A 25192-nucleotide genomic window follows, 5' to 3' on the forward strand; every position below is an offset into this window, starting at 1 on the left:
TGTCGCCTTCTCTCACAAGGGCTGTCAACCCTCGGGTTGAGGAACTTTTTCGCCCCTCTCCTTCTGACCCCATGTATATTCGAGGTCATGCCACACCGGACTCTCTGGTTGTTACAACCACCAGAAAAAGGGCAGAGGTGCCACTGTTCACAGGAAAGAGGCTCCCCCGGATAAGGACTGCAAAAAACTCTATGCCCTCGGCAAACGTATTACCACATCTGTGGCCTATTCCACCTTAATCGAGAAGAACACAACCCTTCTCACTAGTTACAGCGGCATAGAATGGGGCCTGCTCCAAGAAGGCCTCCAAGAGGTCCCTGAATCCATGTGATCACGCCTGCTGGCGGTCATCAATGAGGGTAGACGGGTGACCCATAATATTTTAAAGAACACGCTAGATGCTGCTGAAACGGCGGGATGCACTCTGGCACAAGAGACTCTCCTTAAGAGACACGCCTGGCTAAAAATTTAGGCTTGAAGCCGGAGACTCAGGCCTCCTTGATAAATAATAAAAACAGCAGATGTCCACAGTCTTGTGGAACACTCCCGTCCCTCGCACACCCTGTGTATGTTGAAAAAACAACCAAAAATGTCAAATTTCTAAACAGAAGTTTCAAAGATACTCCTATTACGTTATTTCTGTACTATTAGTTCTTTGTTTTTCAAAGAAAACTATTTTTCATAATAAACACCAGTGTTTACACAATAATTCTTCAAAAGAAAATATTTCCGTGATGCCCCATCTGTTTGGAATCATGTCATTGGTACATAAAATTATATTCATTGTTTAACCCAAAATAGACTTCAAATGATTAATAATGAAAATAATGTTTTCTATTTGGTTTTAGAATATTGAGAAGCACAAAAAAAGAAATAATCAGCTCCTGAAAAAGGGAAATATTCCCTAAACGCGTCGAGCAGAATAAGCAAATGTCACAAAAATATTTGAAGTCTATTTTGAGTTAAACAATTAATATAATTGTACGTAACCAATGACATGATTCCAAACAGATGGGGCATCACGGAAATACTTTATTTTGAAGAATTATTGTGTTAACACTGGTGTTTATTATGAAAAAAAAATCTTTGAAAAACATAAAGAACTAATAGTACAGAAATAATGTAATATGAGTATCTTTGAAACTTCTGTTTAAAAATGTGAAACCTTTGGTTGTTTTTTCAACATACACAGGGCGTGCGAGGGACGGGAGTGTTCCACAAGACTGTACATCTGCTGTTTTTTACTGTTGTATACCTCCTAGTGCCAGAGTTGGTTTTTCTCCCTGGCACCCCAATAATGTTCCTAAAAGTTTAGCTTTAAATACCTTTACTATAAAGGTGTGCACCCAGCCATAAAGGTTTTCTACCTGATCAATAAGCCCGTAGAGGAGTCAAACTTATTTGGTAAGGCTGTCAATGACGCCCTAGAGATGCTGAAAAAGAACATGAGACGTGAAATCGCTCAACCAGATTACAGCCAAGCCTTTTCAACAGCAGGGAGGTTCAAACTCTCGTCGTTTCTTTCGAGGACAGTACTTCTCCCAACCCCCCCATGGTCAATATGGCACTTGAGATACCCCATGGTCGTCCTGACAAAACTCATCTGGAAACAGACAGCATCAGCAAAGAGGACAGCACAGAGGCAAGTGTAGAGGTGGAAACTCCACCCCAAATGGCTCCCCGGCCTCCACATCGGAATTGACTCGCCAGTCTGGATCCCCTCTCATGCCTCCCCGGTCGGAGGACGTTTGTCATCCTTCATTCACACATGGGAGGGGCTCACATCAGACCAGTGGGTGCTGAAGACCGTCACAACGGTCATTGGCCGAACGCAAACCCCATTCATGCAGAAGCTTCCACAGCCTGATCCCCTCTGTACAAATTCTAACATCCTTCATGATAGGAATCGAGATCCCAGCCAAATCCTCTTCTGGGAGTAGAATAGGCCAGTTCGAGTCTGCAACCCATCTTGGTATTAAAACCCCTACCCCAGAATAAGGAATAGTCCATTAACAGCAGCCGGATTGACCAGGCCCTACATAACAGAGGACAACACCATGAGACAGTTCTGGCGAACTGTGCATGGGGACTAATATGAAAATTGACCACCAACGCATCATTCCCACTCATCATGTGGATTCTTGCCACCTGCAAAATGACTCCAGAGGAAACAGTTCGCTAAGTGGGTTTTGACCAAGACACAAACCTCCATAACAGCATCTCCTAGGATTCTTCCAAGCTGCTATGTAGTATGCTACAAACCCATCCAAAAGGACATCCTGTACTGCCCAGGTCTCCTGTAATAAGACAATATCCACCTTCTCAAGAAATGACCTGGTGTCTGGGTAGCCCAATCTAGATGTAATACCGGCCACATTCCATGAGACAATTACCAGGGGATTAGCTGACTGGGTAACATGGGACCGATCAGACACAATAGCCACAAGCCACCACTCACTTTCCCCCCTGTTGGGTTGAGTCAATTCTCAGTCTCCACTGTCGCACCACATTCCCTATAGCTGTATCGAGGATGGAACCACTACAGAGAATGCATACACCTTATCCCTTGTCTGCTTGGAGACCACAAAGCTCTTTGGGATGGCTGGCCTCAACCTCTGCTCCAAATCAGTAATAAGACAATTGGGGTCGATGTAAAAATACTAGCACCTGAGCCAGATTTCCTGACAAAGACGTATGGGTGTTGAAGAACCATCCTCCCTTTTTCCCTCCTCATGCCAATAATACATGCATCGTGCAGGTGGAATATGTCAGCCATTTAGGATACACAAGCAGAAATGTGCATTGAAAAACAAAAAACGAACATTGCACCCCTTACAAAACATACAATCAGAGAGAATGCTCACAGTGGGAAACAGTTGAGACGAAATGTCATTCACCCCTAGCACCTCCGATAAACCCTTTGCCAAGGCTCTTTTATTTCCATGTGTTAGTCCTTTGAAACAACTGGTTAGGGTCGTATTACACCATCCACTCAAATGATCGACCTTAGGAGACCCCCTTCTTCATGCCACCACATGGAATTCCCTGAGTGACATCTGTGTTCCTACTGTTATTACACAGTCTCCCAGATTAAATCCATGTGCACAGTCTGTTAGGCAGAATTGCATGCAGTACCCTCTGGGACCACCACATACAATTAGGACTACAGGTGTAAGCAAAAAGCAACCTTTGGTATAAGTCTGTACTACACAGTTTTGTGGTAGCGAGCTGAGCAGCCAGGCTTATCTCAAGAGGGAATGTGAGCAGTACAAGAAGTTACACAGAGGTATTACAATCACAGTGGTTCAAGTAGACACTTACACACAAGGTTTCTTGGTAAAACACTTATAACTTTATTACACAATCATTTAGAAAACATTCACTAGAAGGAGGCAACTTAATATAATACACAAATATACTTCAACACAAAACCAATACATTTCTGAACAATGTAAGCCCCCCGAAATAGAAGCCAAAGGGCATTTCAGTAACTTTGAATGGGAAGGCAAAGGCACGAGTTAATAGAATAGATCACAAATACTTTATTAGGCAGTGCAAATAGTTACAGTTCACTAGAGGACTCGATTCAGTTTGTTAGGCATAGGCCAAAATCAATGGACTAGTGTCTTGGATAGGAAAGAGCAGTTCTTGAAGCAAACGGTAAAGTCTTTGCCAAAGTTCTCAAAAGTAGCTTGTACGAAAAAGAATCGTATGTTGGGTCACAAGCTGATTAGGCCTGCACGTTGGGAAAGTTCCACGAACTTTCACAGCGAGAGAAGCGTTCCCTCAATCGGGTTGTGTCAGTACCTTAGTATGAAGCTAAAGATGCAACTGAAGACGTTTATTCCTGGCAGTTCCTGCAGATCTCACTGTTCCTAAGCCTCAGTCGTGGGGACAAGAGGGAGGACGTCGTGGGACACCTGCACTGCATGTGATCGTCGGAAAACGCTGAGAAAATGGAGTCACTTCAGTTCGAGTAGCTGTCTTTCAAGCACACAAGCTGGTGTCCTTCCTCCTGGTTAATCCTAACCAGCTTCGATAATGGTATCCAGGTGTCTTACGAGTTGATTGGTCCCACCAACTCAATGGAAGAATTTGTCCTTGAAAGGGCTTCTCTGTCGAGATGAACTTGGCAATTCGGACCTGCAACAGGCCTTCACCGGGTAAACCGACGGTCCAGCAGTTGCAGCAGCCATCCTCTTCCAGCTCATCTTCGGTTCTTTCGTTCCAGTGGTCGACTCTGCTTTCCAGTCCAGGAGACTCAACTTTTAAAAAGTTTTCTCCCATTCATTCCAGCCTAGCTGCCACTCGCCCAGCAGGGTGGCTGTCCTTGCCGGACAGTCAGCCAGCCAATCACGTCAGAGTGCATTTGGGTCTCCTATGAGACTAAGCACAGGGAGTTTCGGGTACCTCCCTCACTTCCTGCCAACCCCAGACACCAGAGGCGGACTTCAGTCCTGAAGCCTGCCAAAGGCATTGAAACAAAGGGACCAAACCTGGTTTGGCACGCAGAGGCAAACACTAGAAGGACCTTTCCAAAAATAAATGGCAAAAAGACGACTGGGTTCCGTTTAAATACAGGGGCTTAAGGCGCCATCTTGAAAAACATGGCTCCTGCAATTTTTAGCTACCGGTGTTTGCGGTTGGGAAAAATCACTGTAGTTTTTTCTAAAACCACTGCCACCAGCCATTTCGATGGAAAAGGGTAGCATATGACTGCTACATGAGTTTCTAGACACAGGGGACACTAGGTAACCCCTCCACCACACTATAGGAAGATAGTGTGTACTGGGTCTAGGAATTTAAAAAGACTAGTAAAGTAATTTTAACCTTACATTCTCTGGGAAACAGTAGTTTATCCCAGAGAAGGTATTTAAACCTTTGGGAAGTCTAAAAAGGCATCCCTGTGTCACTGCATTGAGGGTGCTGTGTAACACACATGAAAAGATGCATGTGGAGTTACCTTAAAACTCCATAATCAAAGAACTCAAGAGTAAAACATACATCAAAATACATGAGTGGGGAAAAAAGGCTCACACTCTTGCCAGGTAAAAAAATCAAGTCCTCAAAATCCAGCAAAGTTGCTGGGCGGTCTCTAAGGTGAAGGGAATTGGCACATTTATGAGAATTCTCCCCAACACAGTCCCACTTTCTGTCAGCCTTGAAAGTAAGTGAAGGGCGAGGGCATCCTGGTATTAGACTCAGCCTCATTTTCGGGCTGTGTGGATGTGATCCTTTGTCTGTTCAGTTTATTTCCACAGTACCCGGGTAACATCCATACACGCTGCCCCGCTTTCCATTATCAGCCTTAATAGTGGGATGGGAGATGGACATACTGGTGTTGGACTCCACCTCGCGTTCGGGCTGCATAGAAGACATCATTTGTCTGTTCATCTTTTCCCTCAGATTTAGCAGCCCCCATCACCCCTACCCTAGGGCTTGCCACTGGCTCTGCCAAAGTAGGTGGCAAATTATCCTTAGCAACATTCGGAACCAGGATACAGATGACCTCGGGTCCCTACTGTAAGTACATCACTTTACTCTTGTCAACATCCCTTGCCACCAGACTGGACACACCTTCCCGGTTACCTTTTTACCCTGTTTTAAAGTTACACTGCTTTGTGTTAATATTTTCCTTATCTTTGTTCAACACTGTTTGCACACCGTATATTTGTTTATGAAGCTAATATACAGCTGTTTTCTTGTTGGCAAACTGCTGAGAATATAAGCACACATAGTCCAAATAAATTGTAACTGCGGAGGATATTCAGTGAACAGAAAGAAATGTTATACCATCCCATCATGGACACCTGGCCATTGCCCTGCTCTAATCCTCCTCAGACACTAACCCTTCCTCCCACCCCCAACCTCTGTTAACCAGAGATGTCCAGTCCACCACATATCCCAAATAACCATCCTCACCCCAACTGGGGGTAATCAGTTAAAACTTTTCCTTCATCCCAAAATGGCAACCAACACACTCCCTTTTCATCCATAAGACTGATCCCAGGATCTTCCCTCCCTTCCTCCCTCCATCCCTCCATCCTTCTTCACCTACTGTCTATATGCTTTCTTATTGTAGCATGTTTTCTTTTTTGATGACGGTCAAGAATACATTTAGCAGAAATATGCCTTTTCTCCTACTGTTCCCTAAGATACCTCCATGCAGCATTGCCTGCTTAGACCTCTTCCAACCTCAAATTCTACTGCCACGGGGTTGGGGGTGGGGGGACTAATACTCCTCTGTGGTGCAGACAGTGAAAGAGCCAGAGGGTGCAGGGAGGACAGGTACATTGTGATTACTAGTCTGACAAAGAGATTGAAAGTGACTGCTGTGGAATCGAGTTGTTGTCAAACTGTGCTATTGCACCTGTGCAGTAAAAGCTAATGCTCGGCTCTCTATGATTCCTCCTTATGCTTTAGGGCGTCACTCATCAGCAGTGGTACCTCTTTAATGATTTTCTGATTGAACCTGTGGATAAGGTAAGGAAAACAAACTTCATGTGAATCTCTGACATGTGAGATGTGCTGTAATTCTTGATGCCACCAAGTAACAGTGACTAGGCCAAACTTTCTGATATAGCAGAATGCCTTTGCACTCAAATGCGGTCTGCCTTTAGTTTAAATCTGGGGGCATATAGGTAGTTTGATTCCTATTTTGTCAGTTTGTCTATATTAACGACTCCAGGTCGGAGGGACATAGTACACATCAGAAGCATCTATGCTGCCTTGTTGTGTTTCCTTTTTTCAGCCCTCATTAAGATAACCTGGAAGCAGATGATCTCTGCTCTTTTGTCAGAATATTGAGATTTGTTACTAAACCAAAACCATCAGTAGGTATCATTTGGAATCTTAATCCATTAAAACTGTGCTAACGTTCTATGATGGAAAAGCTTTCCTCAAGTATTCAAGATGCTACACCTACGTTTATGTATGTTTGGTACCAGTTTATTGACTATATAAAGACGGACTATAATGTATTCACCTGCCCTGTTAGTCTGTCTTTCAGCCTTACATCTAGTAGAGTTGCCTTGACCAGGAATATAAGGATGTTATGCCAGTGTCATTGCCTGTGATTATGGTCCCCTTAGAATGTACAATGGGATGTCCAGGAGGAGGGGCACTGTTCACCATTGTTGTGATTCTTGTTTTGATTACTTGTCCATTGTGGTGATTAGACCATAAAACCAATAGAAAAATGTTTCCTCAAAAAGAAAACGATGCTGACACCTGAATAATGGAGCTGAGATCTGTGATGTTTCCATTGTTTTAACATGGGTGGCACTAACGGTGCTCTGCGGGTCTTTTCTCTTTTCAGTGCGAGGCAGTGCAGTTTGACATGAATTGGAAAGTGCCTGGTATCCTATTTTATGCCAAGAGAAACATAAACACCAAATACAACCTGACCAGTGAGTGCCAGAAATTGAGCTTTGTAATTCACCTGGGGAATTGAAGGAGAGGTATGGAGGACATAGGTGGAATGTCTAAGTGTGGGTAAAAGTTGATGATGATGTAACAGAGCCGTTGTAGCATAGATATGTCCACAGGAGAGGTCTGATGCAGGGAAGGAAGCAAGTAGGGAGCTAGTGCCCCAAAAGGCAAAGGACTTTTTCGTCCAGTCCTTCAAATATATCAAAGCAAGGATCAGAATCAATACTTTTAAAAATATTCCTTCCAATCTCTGTGCCTCCACTCATTTGTGTCACAACTTTTCTCTGTTTCTGATGGTTTTTGTCTGTGGTCCTCTGTCCTCCTGACCTTTGCCTCCTGCTCACCTCCTTGTATTTATTCCCTCATCTTCCCCTTCTTATCTCCAGTCAAGAACCCCATAGAGGCCAATGTGCTACTAGCAGAGGCGTCCCTAGCCCGGAAGCAGCGTAAGTGCCATGCCACCTTTATCCCATTGCTGCTGAACGAGATGCCACAGGTGGGAGAGCTGGTGGGGTTGGATGCAGAGTTTGTCACACTGAACCAGGTGAGCTCCCCTTGGTGTCTTGTTTTTTTTGCTAAATAGAATGTTTATTTGTATGAGGTGAGGGGCCATTTTGACTTGATATGATATGGCATTTATAACGCGCCTATACGCAAGTGTTTCAAGGCGCGACAAGGCAAGGAAGGGGAACAGAGGGAAGACCGACAGCGATCCTACTAGGCCAAGTGTCATTCAGATCGCCCAAGTGCATGGGAAGGGGAGGGAGGAGAGTGCGGGGGGTGGAGGGGTGGAGGGGAGGAGGGGAGGAGGACAGTCCAGTACATGGGATAAGAAAATAAATAAAGTAAAAGTAGGCCAGCAGGTGGCAAGTGCAAGGGTCTATACTTGGGCTAGTATAACAAGAATTATTCTGGTGGAAGCAAGTATTCTCTCTAGAGCTGGAAGTGTGGATTCATGACCTTTATCCTCAACACTTCACAGCACTTCTTGTGGCATTGGGAAATATCCTTGAGTGCACATTTCTCCCCTAGGGGTCAAAGATTTATCAGATAAATGACTGTAAGCTAGATGGTGTATATACTAAAAACAAATTATGGGCCTCTGGCACAACTAGGAGGGACCCATTCATCGCAGAGCTGACATCCCATGGAAAAATAGCTGTGCAGTTACAGGTACCTGCCTAATGACACTGTTTCAGGGGTTGGGCCCCCTTTTTAGGCCAACATTTCTACACCGGATTGTATATGTTCTGTCTAGAATTTGTCATGTATCTGAGCTCAATATATATTCCATGGAGAATGCCACAGAGCAATACATTTTCCCAAAACAAAGTATCCAACAAGGATTTCTGGTTCTTAGACATCATTGTTTATGAACAGGTAGGCCTTCCAATTCATCCTACATAGAGATCAACTTAACATGTTTTGGGGTCAGTAGTGTTCCAGGCAGCAAAGTTATGTAATAATAAATGGATAATGAGCTGAAATGGTTTCTCTGCAGGAAGAGGCTGAATTGCGCAGTGATGGCACGAAGTCCACCATCAAACCTAGCCAGATGTCAGTTGCACGGATCACGTGCGTCCGAGGGCAGGGCCCTAATGAAGGGGTGCCCTTCATCGATGATTACATCTCCACTCAGGAGCAGGTAACACCCATTATTATTTTTATGTTTTTATACCATTGTGATCGTCTGTTAGGAAAGATTTCTCTTTACAGCACATTTCCCTCCATTTTTATGGACTCCTGCCCCCCCAACCCACAAACCGTTTGCTTTTATATTGGAATCTGACCTGCTCTTTTTGCAGTGCATTGAAGCCTCCAGCTTCGCTTCACTGGCTTTCGGTAGTTTGTTATCACTTTTGGTAGCATTTTATCATTGTACCATGCATCTTAGAATGCAGTACACAGTTTGTTTTGCCCTAGACTAACACTCAGAGGATTTTTGATAACTCTAGTTGTGCATAAGAGACAAGCTGGCAGTTACTTTTTGCTTCTTTTGATGTATTTTACTTTTGCCTTACCACGTCTTCCACTTTTGGCTACCTACCATGGCTAGTAGCCAAACATGGACGTGCCACACGTTTTTTCGCTTGTCCCTTGGCCATTTTCTCTCTAGCCGTGTGAGGACAGAAACATCCTTATATGGACTTCTAGTGCCTGGTAAAGCTGAGGCTTTTTGCAAGCTACTGCAGGGCCATGTGAGTTTGCTGCCAGTAAGTGTGCTGCGACTATCTGTTCCCAATCCACAAACTGGTTTCAGTGTGTCTGAATGGTATGGATGCGCTGCGCCACCAGTGATCTTGATTGGACCACTGCTGGGGTTTGTGTGGGGGACAGATCTTTGATTGGCTAGTGGGAGTTTCGGCTCTTAACCTGCTTTTTGAATAGTAAGAGTACCCTTTCACCCATTCGTCAGAGATCCTGGAAGAAACCTGAAGGAGTCAAGTATTCTTTCCAGCTGCAAAATGTGTAAGGCGACTTTTGACCCATTGGAAGAACCACTGCTGCTGTCCTGGAAGAACCCTGTCTTGTAGGTTATCTTCTGAAGACCTGCAAAGGCTCTTCGGCCCTTGGAGTGGAGGGAACATCCATTCTGGACGTCAGCTCGGAGTCCTTCGAAAAAGAGCCATCGGAAGTGCCCATAGATCACCCAGTGGCTACCCATCTCCGTGCTGCAGACATGGCTGTTCCGTGTTGAGGCCTGGAACCTTGGGGATCGACAGTTGGTGCTACAAGAATTATCTTGGCAGAGTTTTGCGGTTCCAGCATCAAGGGGACCAGAGATATGATGTGAAGACCAACCATGAAAAGTGTGTCCCTCTGTGTCGCCGTGCATCGGTGGCCATTGTCCAAAACTGCTTTTCTGCATCCAGTCCTGTGCTGAGAGGGACCCTGCAATGAGTTCTTCTCCATTCTCCAACCTGAAGACATTGCACTAGCTTTTGTTGCGGACCTGAGAAGTGCTCAAACCTGCAACCCCATGGCATCAAGAACCCTAGCAGAAGGCGAGGAACGCGACCTTGGGCCCTCTTCAGAAGACCTGCCAAGTCCTAAGAATAATCGGAGTATGGAGGCGAGTTGTAACAGTACTTACCTGAACCCCCAACTCCCCTTTGCAAGTTTGGTAACTTTTAGAAACTTTTATAACAGTTTGGCTTTACCATTGCTTGTAAGCACGAGCATTCCGAAAGTGGAGGACTCTTTCATTAGCTAGAATAACTTGTCCTCTACCACTCTTAACTCTTCATTGGACCCCAGAAGCCCTCCACTGACTTTTCCCATCACACAAAACTGTGTGGAACTTTGTTGAATTTTTGGGCACAAGGCCCCATACATATGTACTTATAATGTTAGTGTTGTAACTCTGTGGACGTGTAGTGCTGGATACTAATACTTACCCTTCTTTGCAGGGGTTTATGTATTTTGCCCTACCCCAGGGATTGTATATACGTATCTTTTAGTTAGTATTGTGTGATATTACATGCTAGTAGTCATTTTTCATAGTGTCATATGTCCATAAATAAATGCATATTATTCTAACTGATTGTCTAAGTGTGTTCCTTGACTTTTCACTGTGTGCTCATTGAGGACCCCTTACCAGGTTCTCCCCTCCTGAGACTTAGCCTTAACCACTCGCCTTTTTACCTTGAACTGGTTTGGCTACAGCTACCAGAGTTGTCCCTGTCACTAAACTAGGTTGGCTTTCTATACATCTGTGTACCATGCCAGAGTATAGAAAATTGGTCATAACATTGTCTCAAAGTACATTGGCCTTGTCCCATAAAGGGGCAGCAGGACCTTAGGCTGATTTTAATGCATTGTCCAGAAAAAGGAGTGCTATAGGAAGAGAGGTGTTGAAGTAACATCTGGTGCAGAGCATGACACCGTCCGTAAGTGGATGATGGGTGGATATTCCCCATTGAGATTTAACCATCAGTCAAAGTATTCAGGAAAACTCTTCCTCCCCCAGCTAAAACAACAATATCCCTCGCCTCATGGTGTGAATACCTGGAATTCAGATGTACCGTTCACTCTCAACCGTTCTGTTTTTCTGTTTAACAAAATGTTTTTTTTATTTAAAATGAGGATAATTAGAACTGTGAAGTCACTTGTTTGTGCAGATTGTTCAATAATTAATTGCAGTGCAATTCCACCGACAGGTTGTTGATTACCTTACTCAGTACTCTGGCATTAAGCCTGGTGACCTGGATGCAAAAATCTCCTCCAAACATCTTACTACCTTGAAGTCCACTTACCTGAAGCTGCGGTTTCTTATCGATGTCGGAGTGAAGTTTGTGGGCCACGGGCTGCAGAAGGACTTCCGCGTCATTAATTTAATGGTAAGGTTATGTCCGCAGCACTGCAGACCTTTATGCAGAGGCCTTGTGCATTTCTTCTAAACCTCATATGTACTAATCATTAATTTCATAGGTCAATATCCTGTTTGTCACAATATTACATTTTCCTGCAAGGGATTTCCCCCAGATATGAGCCTGCAATATAACCCCAGAACACTTAAAAAAAATATATATACACATTTTCACTCAAATGTATTATTAAAAAAAATATATATATGGTCGAGGAATAGCTTCCTTTTCGGGGGTCCTCTGGAAAAAAAAATTTCGGGTCCCTTTAAATTCTGGTGAGAATTTTGCTCTGACAAGTGCCACAATGCTTCTTAGCCGTTTTCAATTCATTTTTCACTTTTTAGCCCACACATGCAGGAAATAGCATTTTCCCTTATTCCCTGCGAGGCTGTCTACTCCTACTAACACAGCTTCCTTTCCTCGTTTCCCATTTTCGTTTCTATCTCCATTTGCCATTTCTGGTTATCCTAGGCATAGGCACAAATATCCTTTTCAAGTCGGCCTCTGTGCCCGGATGCCACTAATATTTACTTTGTGAGCCCAGAGAGGCAGCCTCAGTATTGGTTTAGAGCAGTCTTTGTCCCAGGCTAGCCACATTGCATCCTGTGGGAGTTGTCTGGGTTGAGTGGTTGATTGTGGTGCCAAACACATGGTCTAGTCGCCCAACCGCTTGTCCCTTGCACCCTGTTGTAATTGGTGTACTGGGCTAAGCCAGCTCCTGTGAGTGTAGTATTTTGTAAACTCTGTACCGAAGTTGAATTCTATACTGGATTTTTCAGAAGAAGCAGGTTGCTTAACTTCTAGAGGATTTCCCGCCCTTGCTGCATTTTAAGAACCATGTCTGAAACGTACTGTCTGAATGCTGGGTTTCGGGCGCATCTGCGGTTCAGGCTTTTGCCTGTTGGTCATCCTTTCTGGGCCTTCTCTCTCTCTCCTGTTGGCTCCACTTGTGTGTTTGGTCAGGCCTTCCATGCAGGGTCTGTCTCCAGGTACTTTTCCCGCAGTTTACTGTCCGGGTGACCGCCTGCAAGGATATTAAGATTCCAACACCCCACCTCACCTGCTCTTCAGGGCCGTTCTGAGTCGCCCCATCGTTGTCTTCATGGGACCTTCTACTGCTGGTGGGTGCCCTTCCTTTGTCCTTTGAGATTCTCGAACCTGCTTTGCCGGGTTCTCCTTTCCAGAGTTTTCCTCACTCCTGCTTTTGCTTCTGACTTAAGGGGCAGTTTGCTCTTTTCAGTTGTTGGAGTCATCCTTGGGGTGGTCGGTCAAAATACCGCATTGAAAAAAAATTTGATATTTTTTTTTCGAGATTTTTAATTCGTGCTTTTTTTTCAAGATTTTAATTTTCGAGATTTTGACTATAAACCCATCCTTGGACTATGGTCGATGCCTCTGGGAAGCCGCCTCCTGTAATCCAGACAGAAAATAATCCTTGTACCTTTTGGATTGTTTAGCCTTCTTGGAACAAACATTCAGGTAGAAAACAGAGTCATTACCTCTGAGTACTTGGGTAGTGAGGTATTCAAGATACTCATCCTCAGGAATCCCCATGGTCTGGGGTCAAGACTATTAGCAGGCGCGTCTGAACTGCATTTTCCCATTAGTTTCCATTTGGCCTTCTCTTGCTGTGCTGTTTCCTCTTCTGGGCACCGGATTCTCAAACTGACCTCTGCAACTCTTCATGGAGTTCAACATCTGCTGCTCCATTTTTTTTTTTGCCACCAATCTGCACCTATGGAGTAGAAAAGGGACTTACCTGCCTTGTCCCCATGGACACAGATTGAAAATTGACACTTCCTATGGATTTGTTTGGGAAAATTATACTCAACTGAAACTTGTTGGAAGTGACTTTGGGGTACTTAGCCGACTCTGGATATTTTCCTTGCATCCAGTTTCGGTCCAATGAGTTTTAGGCATCTGAGTACAATTTGAGCTCTTACCTGTAATTTTAATGTTTTTTTAAAATTATCCACTTCTTTTTTTTTTATTGTTTAATCAAATAAGATAAATAAGATTTTTACAATACAAAACTTTCTTGTCATTTCGTAAAAGTTGATTTCGTAAAAGTTGATCACTGTCTAATTACAGTTTACAGAGTTGTAATATCCTTTGTAGGATGTTGAACCTGACTTAATTCTTGCTAACAGAGCTTGCCATTGAGTAAATGTTGCTCAATATATTCTAGCATTTTGGCTGTTGCGATTTGCCAAGTAGTTTTATCACCTCCAATCGGCCTACACCACCATGTGTTTTCCTCGTTTACGATGTCAAAACCGGCCATATGAGGCAGATATTGCTGTCTACTGGGTGCTGTGGCTGGACATTTCATAAGGAGATATCTTATTGTCTCTTTGACGAGTTGTGTAATATTGTCACAGAATCGACAGCCATTTGTTGGTGCTTGTCCTCTGATGTATAGTATCTCGTTTGTTTTCAGTAGATTAAGTCGGGCTCGCAGAATTAAATTTCGGGCCTGTCTATTTGGAAATTGTTTTATGAAACTCTAACTCATTTCTTTTCAACGTATTGGGTGGTGAGAGGTGAGCTGTGAGCTTGCTCTAATGTTTGTCTTTGCCCAGTCTGCATCTTTCATTTTCCGTAGGACTTTACATGGATTTCCAATGAGTTCTTGTTCGTCAGATGCTATTTCACGCAGCACAGCTAGGTTTTCTTCTTGCCACACTGTTAACATGTCACAGTTTTTAGAGTCCATTTCGCATGTAATCATATTAAATATCTTGTTGCTGTTATCCATTCTGATTTTCCTGACGAGCATGATGGTGTTGCACACCACTGTGCATTCTAGTGACTGGAGACTGAGTTCCCGACAGATGGCCGCCCCTGATGTAGATTGGGGGTAATTTCAGCACCTTACCAGCACCTCTAGTTTTACCCATATTTCCTTTGGAATCATGGGCATAGCTTCCATCCCGTAAGTGACTGCAGGCACAACCTTGATTTTGTAAAAATGTAGTGTTGGCACGAGCGAGAATTTCCCACATTTTCCATCGATGGCCTTTGCTTGCACCGCTAATTTATTCATCTTTACGTGCAGTTCAGTTTGCATTGTGGTTTCTTGACGTGAGCTGTCCAGAAACACTCCCAGGTATTTAAATGCGTTGACAGTCTCGATTTTGGTTTGACCTAAGTGCCAGTTGAAATTGTTGGACTTTTTGTCGCGCTTTTGGAAAATCATAATCTTTGTTTTGCTTATGTTGATTTCTAGATGGTTGACCGTTGATTATTGCTGTAGGGCAATTAGTTTACGTTGCAGCCCTATTTGCGTTTGGTCAAAGATGGTAAGGTCGTCCGCATATAGCAGATGACCAATTTCCATGGCTCCAAATTTCGGCGGGAAAACATATTGTTTTTTCAATTTCTTGAATATCCCCAATGTAGGTAAGAAACAACGCAGAGGCCAGCGGACACCCCTGCTTCACTCCACATGTACTGTTGACTTCAGCTGACAGTTCCCCTTCTCGACTAAGACGCACTCGCATTGTGGTGTTGCAGTGAAGAGCTGGTAATGGGGCTAGAATGTCTTCTGGACAGTCCCACTCTTTCAATTTCTTCCATAAAAGTGGTCTTTCAATTCGGTCGAAAGCTTGTGTGAAGTCAATGAAGACTACAAATAGACGATGTTTATTTTGCAAGGCTTTGCTTTTTAGTGTGTTACAGGCCAGAATGTTACATGTTTTAAACCAGCTTGATAGTCATCGTTGCATTTTGCTGATGCGGCCCACACCTGGAATTTTTTCATTAGTAGCGTCGCATATACCTTACCTATGACGTCCAATAGGGCGATGGGACGGAAGTTCATTGGATCCGTTAAATTGCCTTTTTTATAAATTGGGACGATTGTAGCTTTTGTCCATGATTTAGGTATAGATTTTAGTTCCGTGCAACGACGAAATATGGCACTTATGAAGCTGGCCCATTCCTCTGGATATGTTTTTAATTCAGCGTTGGTAATGCCATCTGGGACTGGAGCGCTGCAATTTTTAAAGTTTTTGATTGTATCCAGAATATCCTTTGTTTTCTAAGTTGACCCAGTTTGTTGCTTCGAGTTGTTGTTCGCTGCTGTTTTCTTTTGTCTCTGCTTTATCCACTTCTGTTAATGTGAGTACCTATTGACATTGTAACTATTTCTGGAGACACGATTCCTCCCTGAAGGGTGATGACTTGGTGTGTGTATACATCTATAGAAAAAGAAAAATAGACTAACATTCTAAAGGCAGAAACGTAAAAAACAGAATAACAAAAGCAAGCTAGTTCATGTTTTGGTCAGTGTATGGGGGAAATGCTAAACTTCTCTGTGTACAGATTCGGAGAGGTCACCCTGTGCTGGTGAACTGATAAAGCTACTGATGTCTAGCCAGACTCTATGTGGGTAGTATGGCTGAACAGCAGGGCTTGGAGTTGAAAGTGAGAGTAGTGAAGGCTTCAGTTAATCACACAGTGAACACTCTTAATACAAGTTAGGAAGAACATATAAAAAAATAGTTACTTATTTAGGCCTTGGACACACTCTTGGCAATTAAAAAACAAAGTTAAGTAACACACTAGAACATTCACTACTATTCTATACACATTCACTTTTGTGTGCGCTATAAGAGCACCAACACTTAACTTTTAAAATACAGTTTGCTAAGTTTCAAAATACTGTTGGGATAGCCAGGCAAGTGAATGAAAAGAACTAGCTAAGTAACCATTAATTATATAACTAATTTGCTGAAAATAAAGGTGTTAGAAACGCAATACAAAACCTTATAAAATAAGGTACTACACCTTAAAAAGTCCTCCGCTAGCTAGAAAACATGGGGCCTACTGCCACAGTCCCCAATGCAGTTCTCTTCACAATGCTAGAAATCTTCTTAAGGGTCTGAACAAGAGGTGGCAACGCCAAAATGCAGTTTGTAAGTGTCTCAAAGCTAGCAAGCCATTGAAGAAAAGTTTTAGCAGACCCTCTCCCAATCCAACGACCTTCGGGGAACCGTTGGAAAGGGTCCTTGAACAGTACTCCACTGCTCAGGCTGGTAAGGGAGAGGTAGGGTAAGGACAAGGACTTCAAACACATTTAACATTATTGAAATGAAATGAAATGATCTTTTATTTATATCGTGCTCGTACACAAGTGTTTCAGAGCGCGACCAGGCAAGAAGGGAGGGGAACAAGGGAGAGAAAAAAACAGCGATCTTACTTGGCCCAGTGACATTTAAGAACTCGCAAGTGCATGGGAAAGGAAAATGGAGGAAAAGTGCAAGGAGGGGGCGGGGTGGGAGTGGAAAGTGCAAAGCAGAGGAGAGAAAACATAAATAAATATTAAAATAGAATAAATAAGGGCTTTAAACCATGGTAGTGCAGCCAGCAAGTGGCAGGTGAAAGTTAGTCAGAAAGGTATATCTGATATGTGCAGAAGAAACGTGGGAGGGTGACTGTATGGGTACAGATACAGACCCCTAGTGCAGATGGTGGCCTGGAGGCAGTGCAGGAGGGTGGCAGGGTGAGCAGATACCTTGGCCCGAAAGAACAGAGGGTGGCCAGGTGCACAATGCCATGAGAAGAAACAGATCAACAGGGGAGAAGGGGGGCAAAGGCAGAGGCAAAGAAGAAGGTCTTGAGAAGTTTCCGGAACCGAAGATGGTTTTCCTCAAGTTTCAAGGTGGCCTGGAGGCTGTTCCAAAGGGAGGCACCAGTCGAAGACTGGGATCTACCCCCAGCTCGTTTTTGGCAAAACAACTAACCCTAAGGGAGTTAGAAGTAGAGGAGCGAAGGGCTCGCGAGGGGAGGTATTTATGGAGGCATAGTTGAAGGTATTTTGGACCCAGGCCCCAGAAAGCCAACATTATTGAGGGGGAGGGAGTCTTGTAACAGGTATGTTAACTCCCCCTCTGTACTCTAATACACTCGGGGACCACAGTAGAGGTTCCTGAAATCCCTGGGACCCCTTTATCGTGCTTTCATTCCTTTGAAGAAAGGTATGTTAACCCACAGATCTGGGAGAGGCTCACTCTTTTCCTTCATCAGAAGCTAGAAGCAAATCTCCTATCTCTGGTCTTGAGACGTAGGCCTTCAGTCAGTTGGTGTGAAAGACCCTAGGGGCCTCCTTGGGGTTGCCCAAGTCCACCAAATAGTTGATCTCTCCAAGCTTGCCTACAACCTTGAAGTGTCCTTGTTAGGACAGTTTTTCTGAAGTCCAACTAAGGGCTTAGTAATGAGACAGTACAAGACTCCACTCTTAATATAAAACTGTACCACTTGCGTTAGTGTAGGTAGAGCAGCCAGGCTTATCGTAGGAGGGTGAGAGGGCTGTAGGAAAGTACATTGAACTTGTAGTACACCAAGGATACAATAGAAACACTGACGCCCAGGAGTATTATAAAAAAATAAAGGTTTAATATAAATGCATTGCTGATGCTTGAGGATCTGCTTAGAATCACATGCTGTGCATATAGTCCCAACATCTAGTGGTAATCACGGAGTATTGCATCTTTCTATTGAAGATCGAAAGGGGACGTCGACATGGGCGTGACTGTAACACTATCCCTAATGTGGCATGTAGTGTACCCAAAATCCCTCACATGCCGAGGTCCCTCAGATTGTTTTTTTCCGGCCAACTAGTTGGTCGCCTTATGCAGAGCTCGCAAGAGTAAATATTGCTTTCTATTGTCCCACAACCTACGGTCATCTAGTCTCACGACTCCTTTTCGACGACTGCCTCGTGGGCTTCCTGCCGCTGAAGACATCCAAAATTGTTCAGCGACTGCTGAACTGATCGTCGTCTGTCGACCGCGTAGCCTCGGCCTTACGGCCAGGCCCTTACAGTCAGGAGACTGGGGCCCTGGGTTTATTCTTTTTCAAGAATGCATTTCCTTTTCCCTTCTCGTTCCCTATTTAGTCTGGCTGCCGTCACCCTCTGCTATGGAGAAGGCGCCCTTTACATTTTGTTTGAGTTTAACAGCAAATTCCTGTGGAAGGACACCCATTGCCGTTGCAATCGGTGTCTCCTTCGAGACCACAACGAGCGTTCTTGTAAGTCTTGCAAGCTCTTTCGTCCCAAGATGTTAAAGGACAGGCGGACTAAACTGTGGGCGGCCTACGCGATGCAGGCCGAAAGCCATTCCCCCGTTGGCACCATTGCTTCGAATCACGAATCCATCGGCAGCCATGGTTCCAAAATGCCTAGCCCTGACAGACAGGTCACCGGCTCCGCTATGGGGCACACACGCACCACAAATTATTAAAAACGCAACCCCAAGGCCTCCTCGACGGAAGCACCTAATGCCAACAGGGCCGCCGAAAACTTTGCCGCCTCCAGAACCTCACAGTCTGGCACCCTCCATGCAACCATTTTCGCGGCAGGCGACTGGCATTCCTCTTCGAAGGGCGTTCATCCCAAAAAACGTTGGTGGAATCGACTGCGAAGGCGCCTTCAGGTGCGACGAAACCTGCCACTCAGCCACCAAAGATCCGCGAGAGTCTCACGGCTATAATTTCGGCCGCCGCTGAACACAAGGGAACCCCCTCTCGTCGAGAGTAGTATTCCGAAAACCCTCAGCCTCTCTCGAAGGCCTTATCAGGTAAATCTCCCCCTTCTAGGCAAACCTTTGCGCCTCCAGACACCTCTGCCTCTTTCCTATGGACTAGGGAAAGAATCGAAAATTATATGGACAAAATGGACCAATTTATTGATTTCTCAGATAAATCACTCCTAAGAGGCCTAGGGAAGAAGACTCCTGCCCCATTCCACAAAAATTACATAAACGTCCCGTCTCTGTACAAGGCTACCCGGAGGATAGCCTAGATGTCTCAGAGCAGGAGGAGACCTATGCGGATATAAATCCTTTTGCTTAGGATACAGCTGACCAAGACCCAGATTTGGATCCAGATCAGTCGAGGGATCAGGGCCCTTGGCTGTCACCCCTACACATACCCCTGACCCGGACATTATTTGTTTAGACCTACCTTCTTTGCCTCCACAAAGGCAGTCGTCACCTGTGGATGACCAAATGTTAACGCCATTTTAAAGCACCTAGCTCCTTCTTTATCACCATCCGTCACATGGGCATGAGAAATTGTTCCGCCCATCTCCTTCTGACCCCTTGTACATACGGGTTCATGCCATACTGGAATCCCTGGTGGTTACAACCACTAGAAAGAAGGCGGGGGCTCCACTGTCCACAGCGGAAGCACCTCTGGATAGAGATTGCAAGAAACGTTATGCCCTAGGGAAATGTATCACTACCTCTGTGGCCTATTCAACCAGGATTGCCAACACTATGACTCTCCTGGCTAGCTACAGTGACGTCCAATGGGACTTGCTCCAGGAACACTTTCAAGAGGTCCCAGAGCCCACACGATCACGCCTGCTGACGGTCGTGAATGAGGGCACACCGGTGACCCACAATATATTAAAGAACACTCTGGGCGCTGCTGAGACTTCTGCACGCACTCTTAGCCCAGGGGACTCTACTGAAGAGACATGCCTGGCTGCAGAACTCGAGTTTTAAACCAGAAACTCAGGTCTCTCTTATAAATAAACCCGTCGAGAACTCCAACCTCTTTGGTAAAGCTGTCGATGATGCCCTGGAGACTGCTAAGAAGGGACACAAAACGCTGAAATCAGTCAGCAGGATCACAGCCAGCCCTTCCACCAGTGTGGAGGCTCTAACTTCCACTGTTCCTTTTGTGGACAATCTTTCTTTTGGTCTCCCCATGGACAATATGACTCTTGTAGTACCCCCTGGTCCTCCGGCCAAGGCTCTTCCGGTAACCGCCAGTATCAGCAGAGAGCTCCTCATAGAGGCACGGTTAGAGCCAGGAACTCTACACCAAGAGGCTCCCCGGCCTCCACCTCAAAGTGACTCATTGAATCAGGGTCCCCTCCCACACCTCCCCGGTCGGGGGACGCTTGTCAACATTCGTTCACGCTGGGGAAGGGAATCACATCAGACCAGTGGGTGTTAAAGACCGTTGCCCACGGCTACTGCATCGAGTTTCACCAGCCACCCCGATACCACCCACCGAAGAGCAGACGCCTGTCGCCAGCACACCGGCACATCCTTCTTGAAAATGGCGCTTTAGAGGTCATCCCCATTCACCAGGTAAATAAGGGTATTTATTCAGTGTACTTCCTTGTACTCAAAAAGGATCTCACTATGCGCCGTTAGACCTGCGCCCAGCGAACAATTATGTCAAACCTCAAAAATTCAGAATGACATTGCTGCAGGGGGTTTACATGGCCACATTGGATATCAAAGATCCATACTTTCATATTTTAATGTGGCCAATGCACAGAAAGTACCTAAGGTTCATGATAGACACCCACAATCAGTTCAAGGTTCTTCCCTTCGGCATTGCCTCAGCTCCACGGGTGTTCACAAAGTTACTGGCGGTAGTAGCTGCTCACCTGCGCGGGTAGTCCATCCCAGTCTATCCTTTCCTCGACGACTGGCTCATAACGGGGGATTTGTATGGAACATGCCTAACAAATACCCAGAAGACGGTAGATCTCCTCTTCAGCCTACGGTTCTCGATCAACGAAAAATAAATCCAGTCTAGAACCCAGCCAGGTCAAACAGTTTCTGGGGGCTCTAATTTGGACCAAAGACGTCCTCGTCTTTCCCTCCAACGAGAGGGTTCAAAACATGCTGTTCCAGATCCCTCACTATGTAGCCAGTCACAAGGTGACCGTATGCAAGGCCATGCGACTGTTAGGGATGATGGCCTCCTGCATCTACCTAGTTCCACATGCTTGGTGTCAGGCCAGCGGACAATGGGATGATCTAGAGGTTGTCTCGGCAGCCCTCGTTCAGTCTCTGTAGTGGCGGTCAAGGGAAAATCTTCTGCAGGGGAAAACCTTCACCACCCCTGCAGTAGAAGCCACTCTCACCACAGACGCATCTCTGACAGGATGAGGGGCTCACCTCCTTCATGAGACGGCGCATAGCGTCTGGTCCCCAGCGGTAGCATCCAATTACATAAACTTGTTGGAACTGCTATCAGTGTTCAAGGCCCTGAAGGCCTTCCAAACACACCTCCAGGAGAAGGCCATTCTAGTCAAACAAGGGGGCACTCACTCTCTAGGACTGTTCAAACTTTCCCTGAACATATGGAAGTGGCTCTCAAACACAAAATGTTCCTCCTGTCACAATATGTTCCAGGGGAACTCAATCTTCTGGCAGACGTACACAGAGACTTCCCTCTACCCGTAGAGCACGAGTGGTGACTGCACAAGGACATTGTACTCAACGTCTTTGCAGATTGGGGCTACCCAGGGGTTGACTTGTTTGCCACTCCGGAGAACGCACAATGCCCAGATTACACCTCCAGCTACCCTCAGAACCTCTACAAGGGGAATGGTCTCTGGATAACATGGTCAGGGAAATGTGTCTACGCTTTTTCCCCCCAATTCCCCTGCTCAACAGAATAGTGCACAAGATGCACCAAGAGCCAGTCAAGATGATTGTGGTGGCCCCGATGTGGGCACGCCAACCTTGGTTCTCCAATCTCATGGCAACATCAGTCTCCCCTCCCAGGAAGCTGCCATGCCCCTACAACATGCTGTCTCAAGACCGGGGGGAAACACTACATCCATGCCCTCAAACTCTCAACTAAGCAACCTGGCTCACGAGATCATAGAATTCGGACACCTCCAACTCCCTCAAAGATGTATGGACATACTCAGAGAAGCACGGAAACCTAACACCCAGACATTGCTACTCCAGCAAATGGAAGTGCTTTGTCATCTGGTGTAATGGCAAGGGCATCAATCTTATTGAATACACACCTAAACACATTGTCCTGTATCTAAACCACCTGTTAGATTCAGGTCTGGTTTTCAATTCTCTAAAGGTCCGCTTAGCTGCGCTTTCGGCGTACACCGCGCCCCAAAGCAAAGATTTATAGTGGAAAATTCCAGTAATTAAGGCATTTATGGAAGGGTAAAGAGGCTTCATCCCCCTATTCCCAACCCAGCTCCCGGGTGGAATCTGAATGATGTTCTTACCAGACTAATGGGGGCCTCCCTTTGAACCAATGCACAAGGCTAGCCTTGAAGAAAACCAGAAACTCTGGCTTCTCTTATAAATAAACCTGTCGAGGACTCCAACCTCTCTGGTAAAGCTGTCGCGCCTGCAGACTACTAAGAAGGAGCACGAAACGCTGAAATCACTCAGCCAGATCACGGCCAAGCCCTTCCACCAGTGTGGAGGCTCAAACTTCCTGGTGGCAATCACCTCTACAAGGAGAATTAGGAACTGTCAGCCATTTCAGTTCATGACCCATTTGTCACGATTCACAAAGATAAGGTGGTTTGTGCACACACCGACGCTTTGCGCCTAAATTTATCTCAATGTTCCATGTAAGCCAATCCATAGAACTACCCACCGTTTTCCAGAACCCCACTAACGTGGCGGAAAGAGGCCTCCACACACTACATGTGAGGAGAGCGGTTATCTATTATCTGGAAAAGACAAAGCCGCTAAGGAAAACAAAAAATATTCAGAAGTCACGCCATCACATGGTTACTGAATAAAGAATAACTATACCCACCTCCTATCGAATACCATGATACCCTACACATTGTTCACCTCGTAGTACCACCACCCCCTTGCAATGCTTAATCTATTTCCTGTACTATGTATGTGTAAAATGTATATTACCTGGATTTACAACTCTGTAGTCTGTATATATTATTGTACCTTGTAACCGTTCTCTTCACCTCAAGCGCCCGGATACCTCTGGGTCAGGCGCGCTATATAAATAAAATAAAAAAACAAACCAAAAAAACAGTTCTTCGTTTCAGTGACAGCTGGTAGAGAAGGGGACCCTGTCTCTAAATCAGCTCAAAGTGGATCGTAAACTGCATCACACTGTTACACTCTTGCCAAGAAAGATCTGCCCTTCACGCCTGGAGCACACACTACTCGGGGCACAGGGGCTACCATAGTATTTATTGCAAATGTTCCTCTTGAATCAATTTTCAAAGCTGCAACCTGGAGTTCTGTGCAAACCTTTACACAACACTACTGACTAGATAGACACTCTAGGTCAGATTCTCAGGTGGGACAAGCAGTTCTAAGACATCTTTGCTACTGTTCCTTCACAAATCCCACCACCATCTCCAGGTACTGCTCGCTAGTCTATGCATAGCATGTGATTCTAAGCAGATCCACAAGCATCAGAAGACATGCATTACTCACCGTAATAGCATTTCTGATGATTGTATCCGCTTAGATTCACATGCGCCGACCCTTCCTCCCCTGGTGGAGTAGAAGAAACATGTTATTGTTATTGTTATTTTGCATTTATATAGCGCCTTATATACCATTGGTATGGTCTGAAGGCGCTGGTAGGTTGAACGCCCTTGGGAACCGAAGTTCATATCAGTAGAGAGAGTAGAGAGAGTCAAAAAGGTGCGTGTGAGCACCAGGTATGTGTACAGCTCGTGCAGTATCAATGTAATAGCTGCTTTCTAGCGGTAGGTGTGGTGGTTGAGAGGTCAGGAGTATGTGTTCGTTCTGGCAGGATTAATCCAGATCGGATGTGGCTGCGTTAGGCCTGAGGAGAACGCCTCGCTGGGGGGGTGTGTAACCAGCAGTGATTATTTAGAATGATGTGGAGAGAGCGGCGAATGTTGATATGAGAACAGTTATACCGAATGGTGTCATAGTATCTCTGTGTTCTAGTTGAGTGGTGATGTAAGGAGAGAGTAAGCGTGTTGGTGAGATATGATGGGTTTCATGCCCTTTCAGAGACTTCTAATTCACAGGGAGGCTATTGGGGACACTTCTAAATTCAACTTCATAGAGAGGCTATTGGGCACATTTCTAAAATCAACTTTCAGGGAGAGGCTATTGGGCACATTTCTAAATTTAACTTTTCACAGAGAGGCTATTGAGCACAATTCTAAATGCAACATTTCACAGCTATTGGGTGCACTTCTGAATTCAACTTTCTAAATGTACTTCTAAATTCAACTTTTCACAGAGAAGCTATTGGCTACACTTCTAAATGCAACTTTCTAAATGTACTTCTAAATTCTACTTTTCACAGAGAGGCTATTGGGCACACTTCTAAATTCTACTTTTCCCGGAGAGGCTATTCGGCACACTTCTAAATTCAACATTCCACAGAGCGGATATTGGGCACACTTCCAAATTCAACTTTTCACAGAGAGGCTATTGGGCACACTTCTATATTCTAGTTTCATAGAGAGGCTATTGGGCACACTTCTGAATTCCACTTTTCACAGATAGGCTATTGGGCATACTTCTAAATTCAACTTTCCACAGAGAAGCTATTGGGTACACTTCTAAATGCAACTTTCTAAATTCAACTTTTCACAGAGATGCTATTGGGCACACTTCTATATTCTACTTTTCACAGAG

The 25192-nt window shown here is 45.0% G+C and overlaps 1 protein-coding gene across 7 annotated transcripts in view; it reads left to right on the top strand.

Moving 5' to 3' along the window:
* Positions 1 to 25192, top strand: part of PAN2 (poly(A) specific ribonuclease subunit PAN2) — a 1309324-nt gene that overhangs the window by 1235124 nt on the left and 49008 nt on the right. For all 7 annotated transcript variants that reach the window (XM_069653787.1, XM_069653789.1, XM_069653788.1 and 4 more), the window contains 5 exons: positions 6424 to 6483; positions 7319 to 7409; positions 7818 to 7975; positions 8933 to 9076; positions 11592 to 11771. In XM_069653787.1, the coding sequence (XP_069509888.1) occupies positions 6424 to 6483; positions 7319 to 7409; positions 7818 to 7975; positions 8933 to 9076; positions 11592 to 11771 (633 nt within the window). The remainder of the gene's footprint in view (positions 1 to 6423; positions 6484 to 7318; positions 7410 to 7817; positions 7976 to 8932; positions 9077 to 11591; positions 11772 to 25192) is intronic.

The sequence above is a fragment of the Ambystoma mexicanum genome, chromosome 3q, assembly GCF_040938575.1.
Source record: "Ambystoma mexicanum isolate Mex_15411 chromosome 3q, UKY_AmexF1_1, whole genome shotgun sequence".
In the NCBI taxonomy this organism is placed as follows: domain Eukaryota; kingdom Metazoa; phylum Chordata; class Amphibia; order Caudata; family Ambystomatidae; genus Ambystoma; species Ambystoma mexicanum.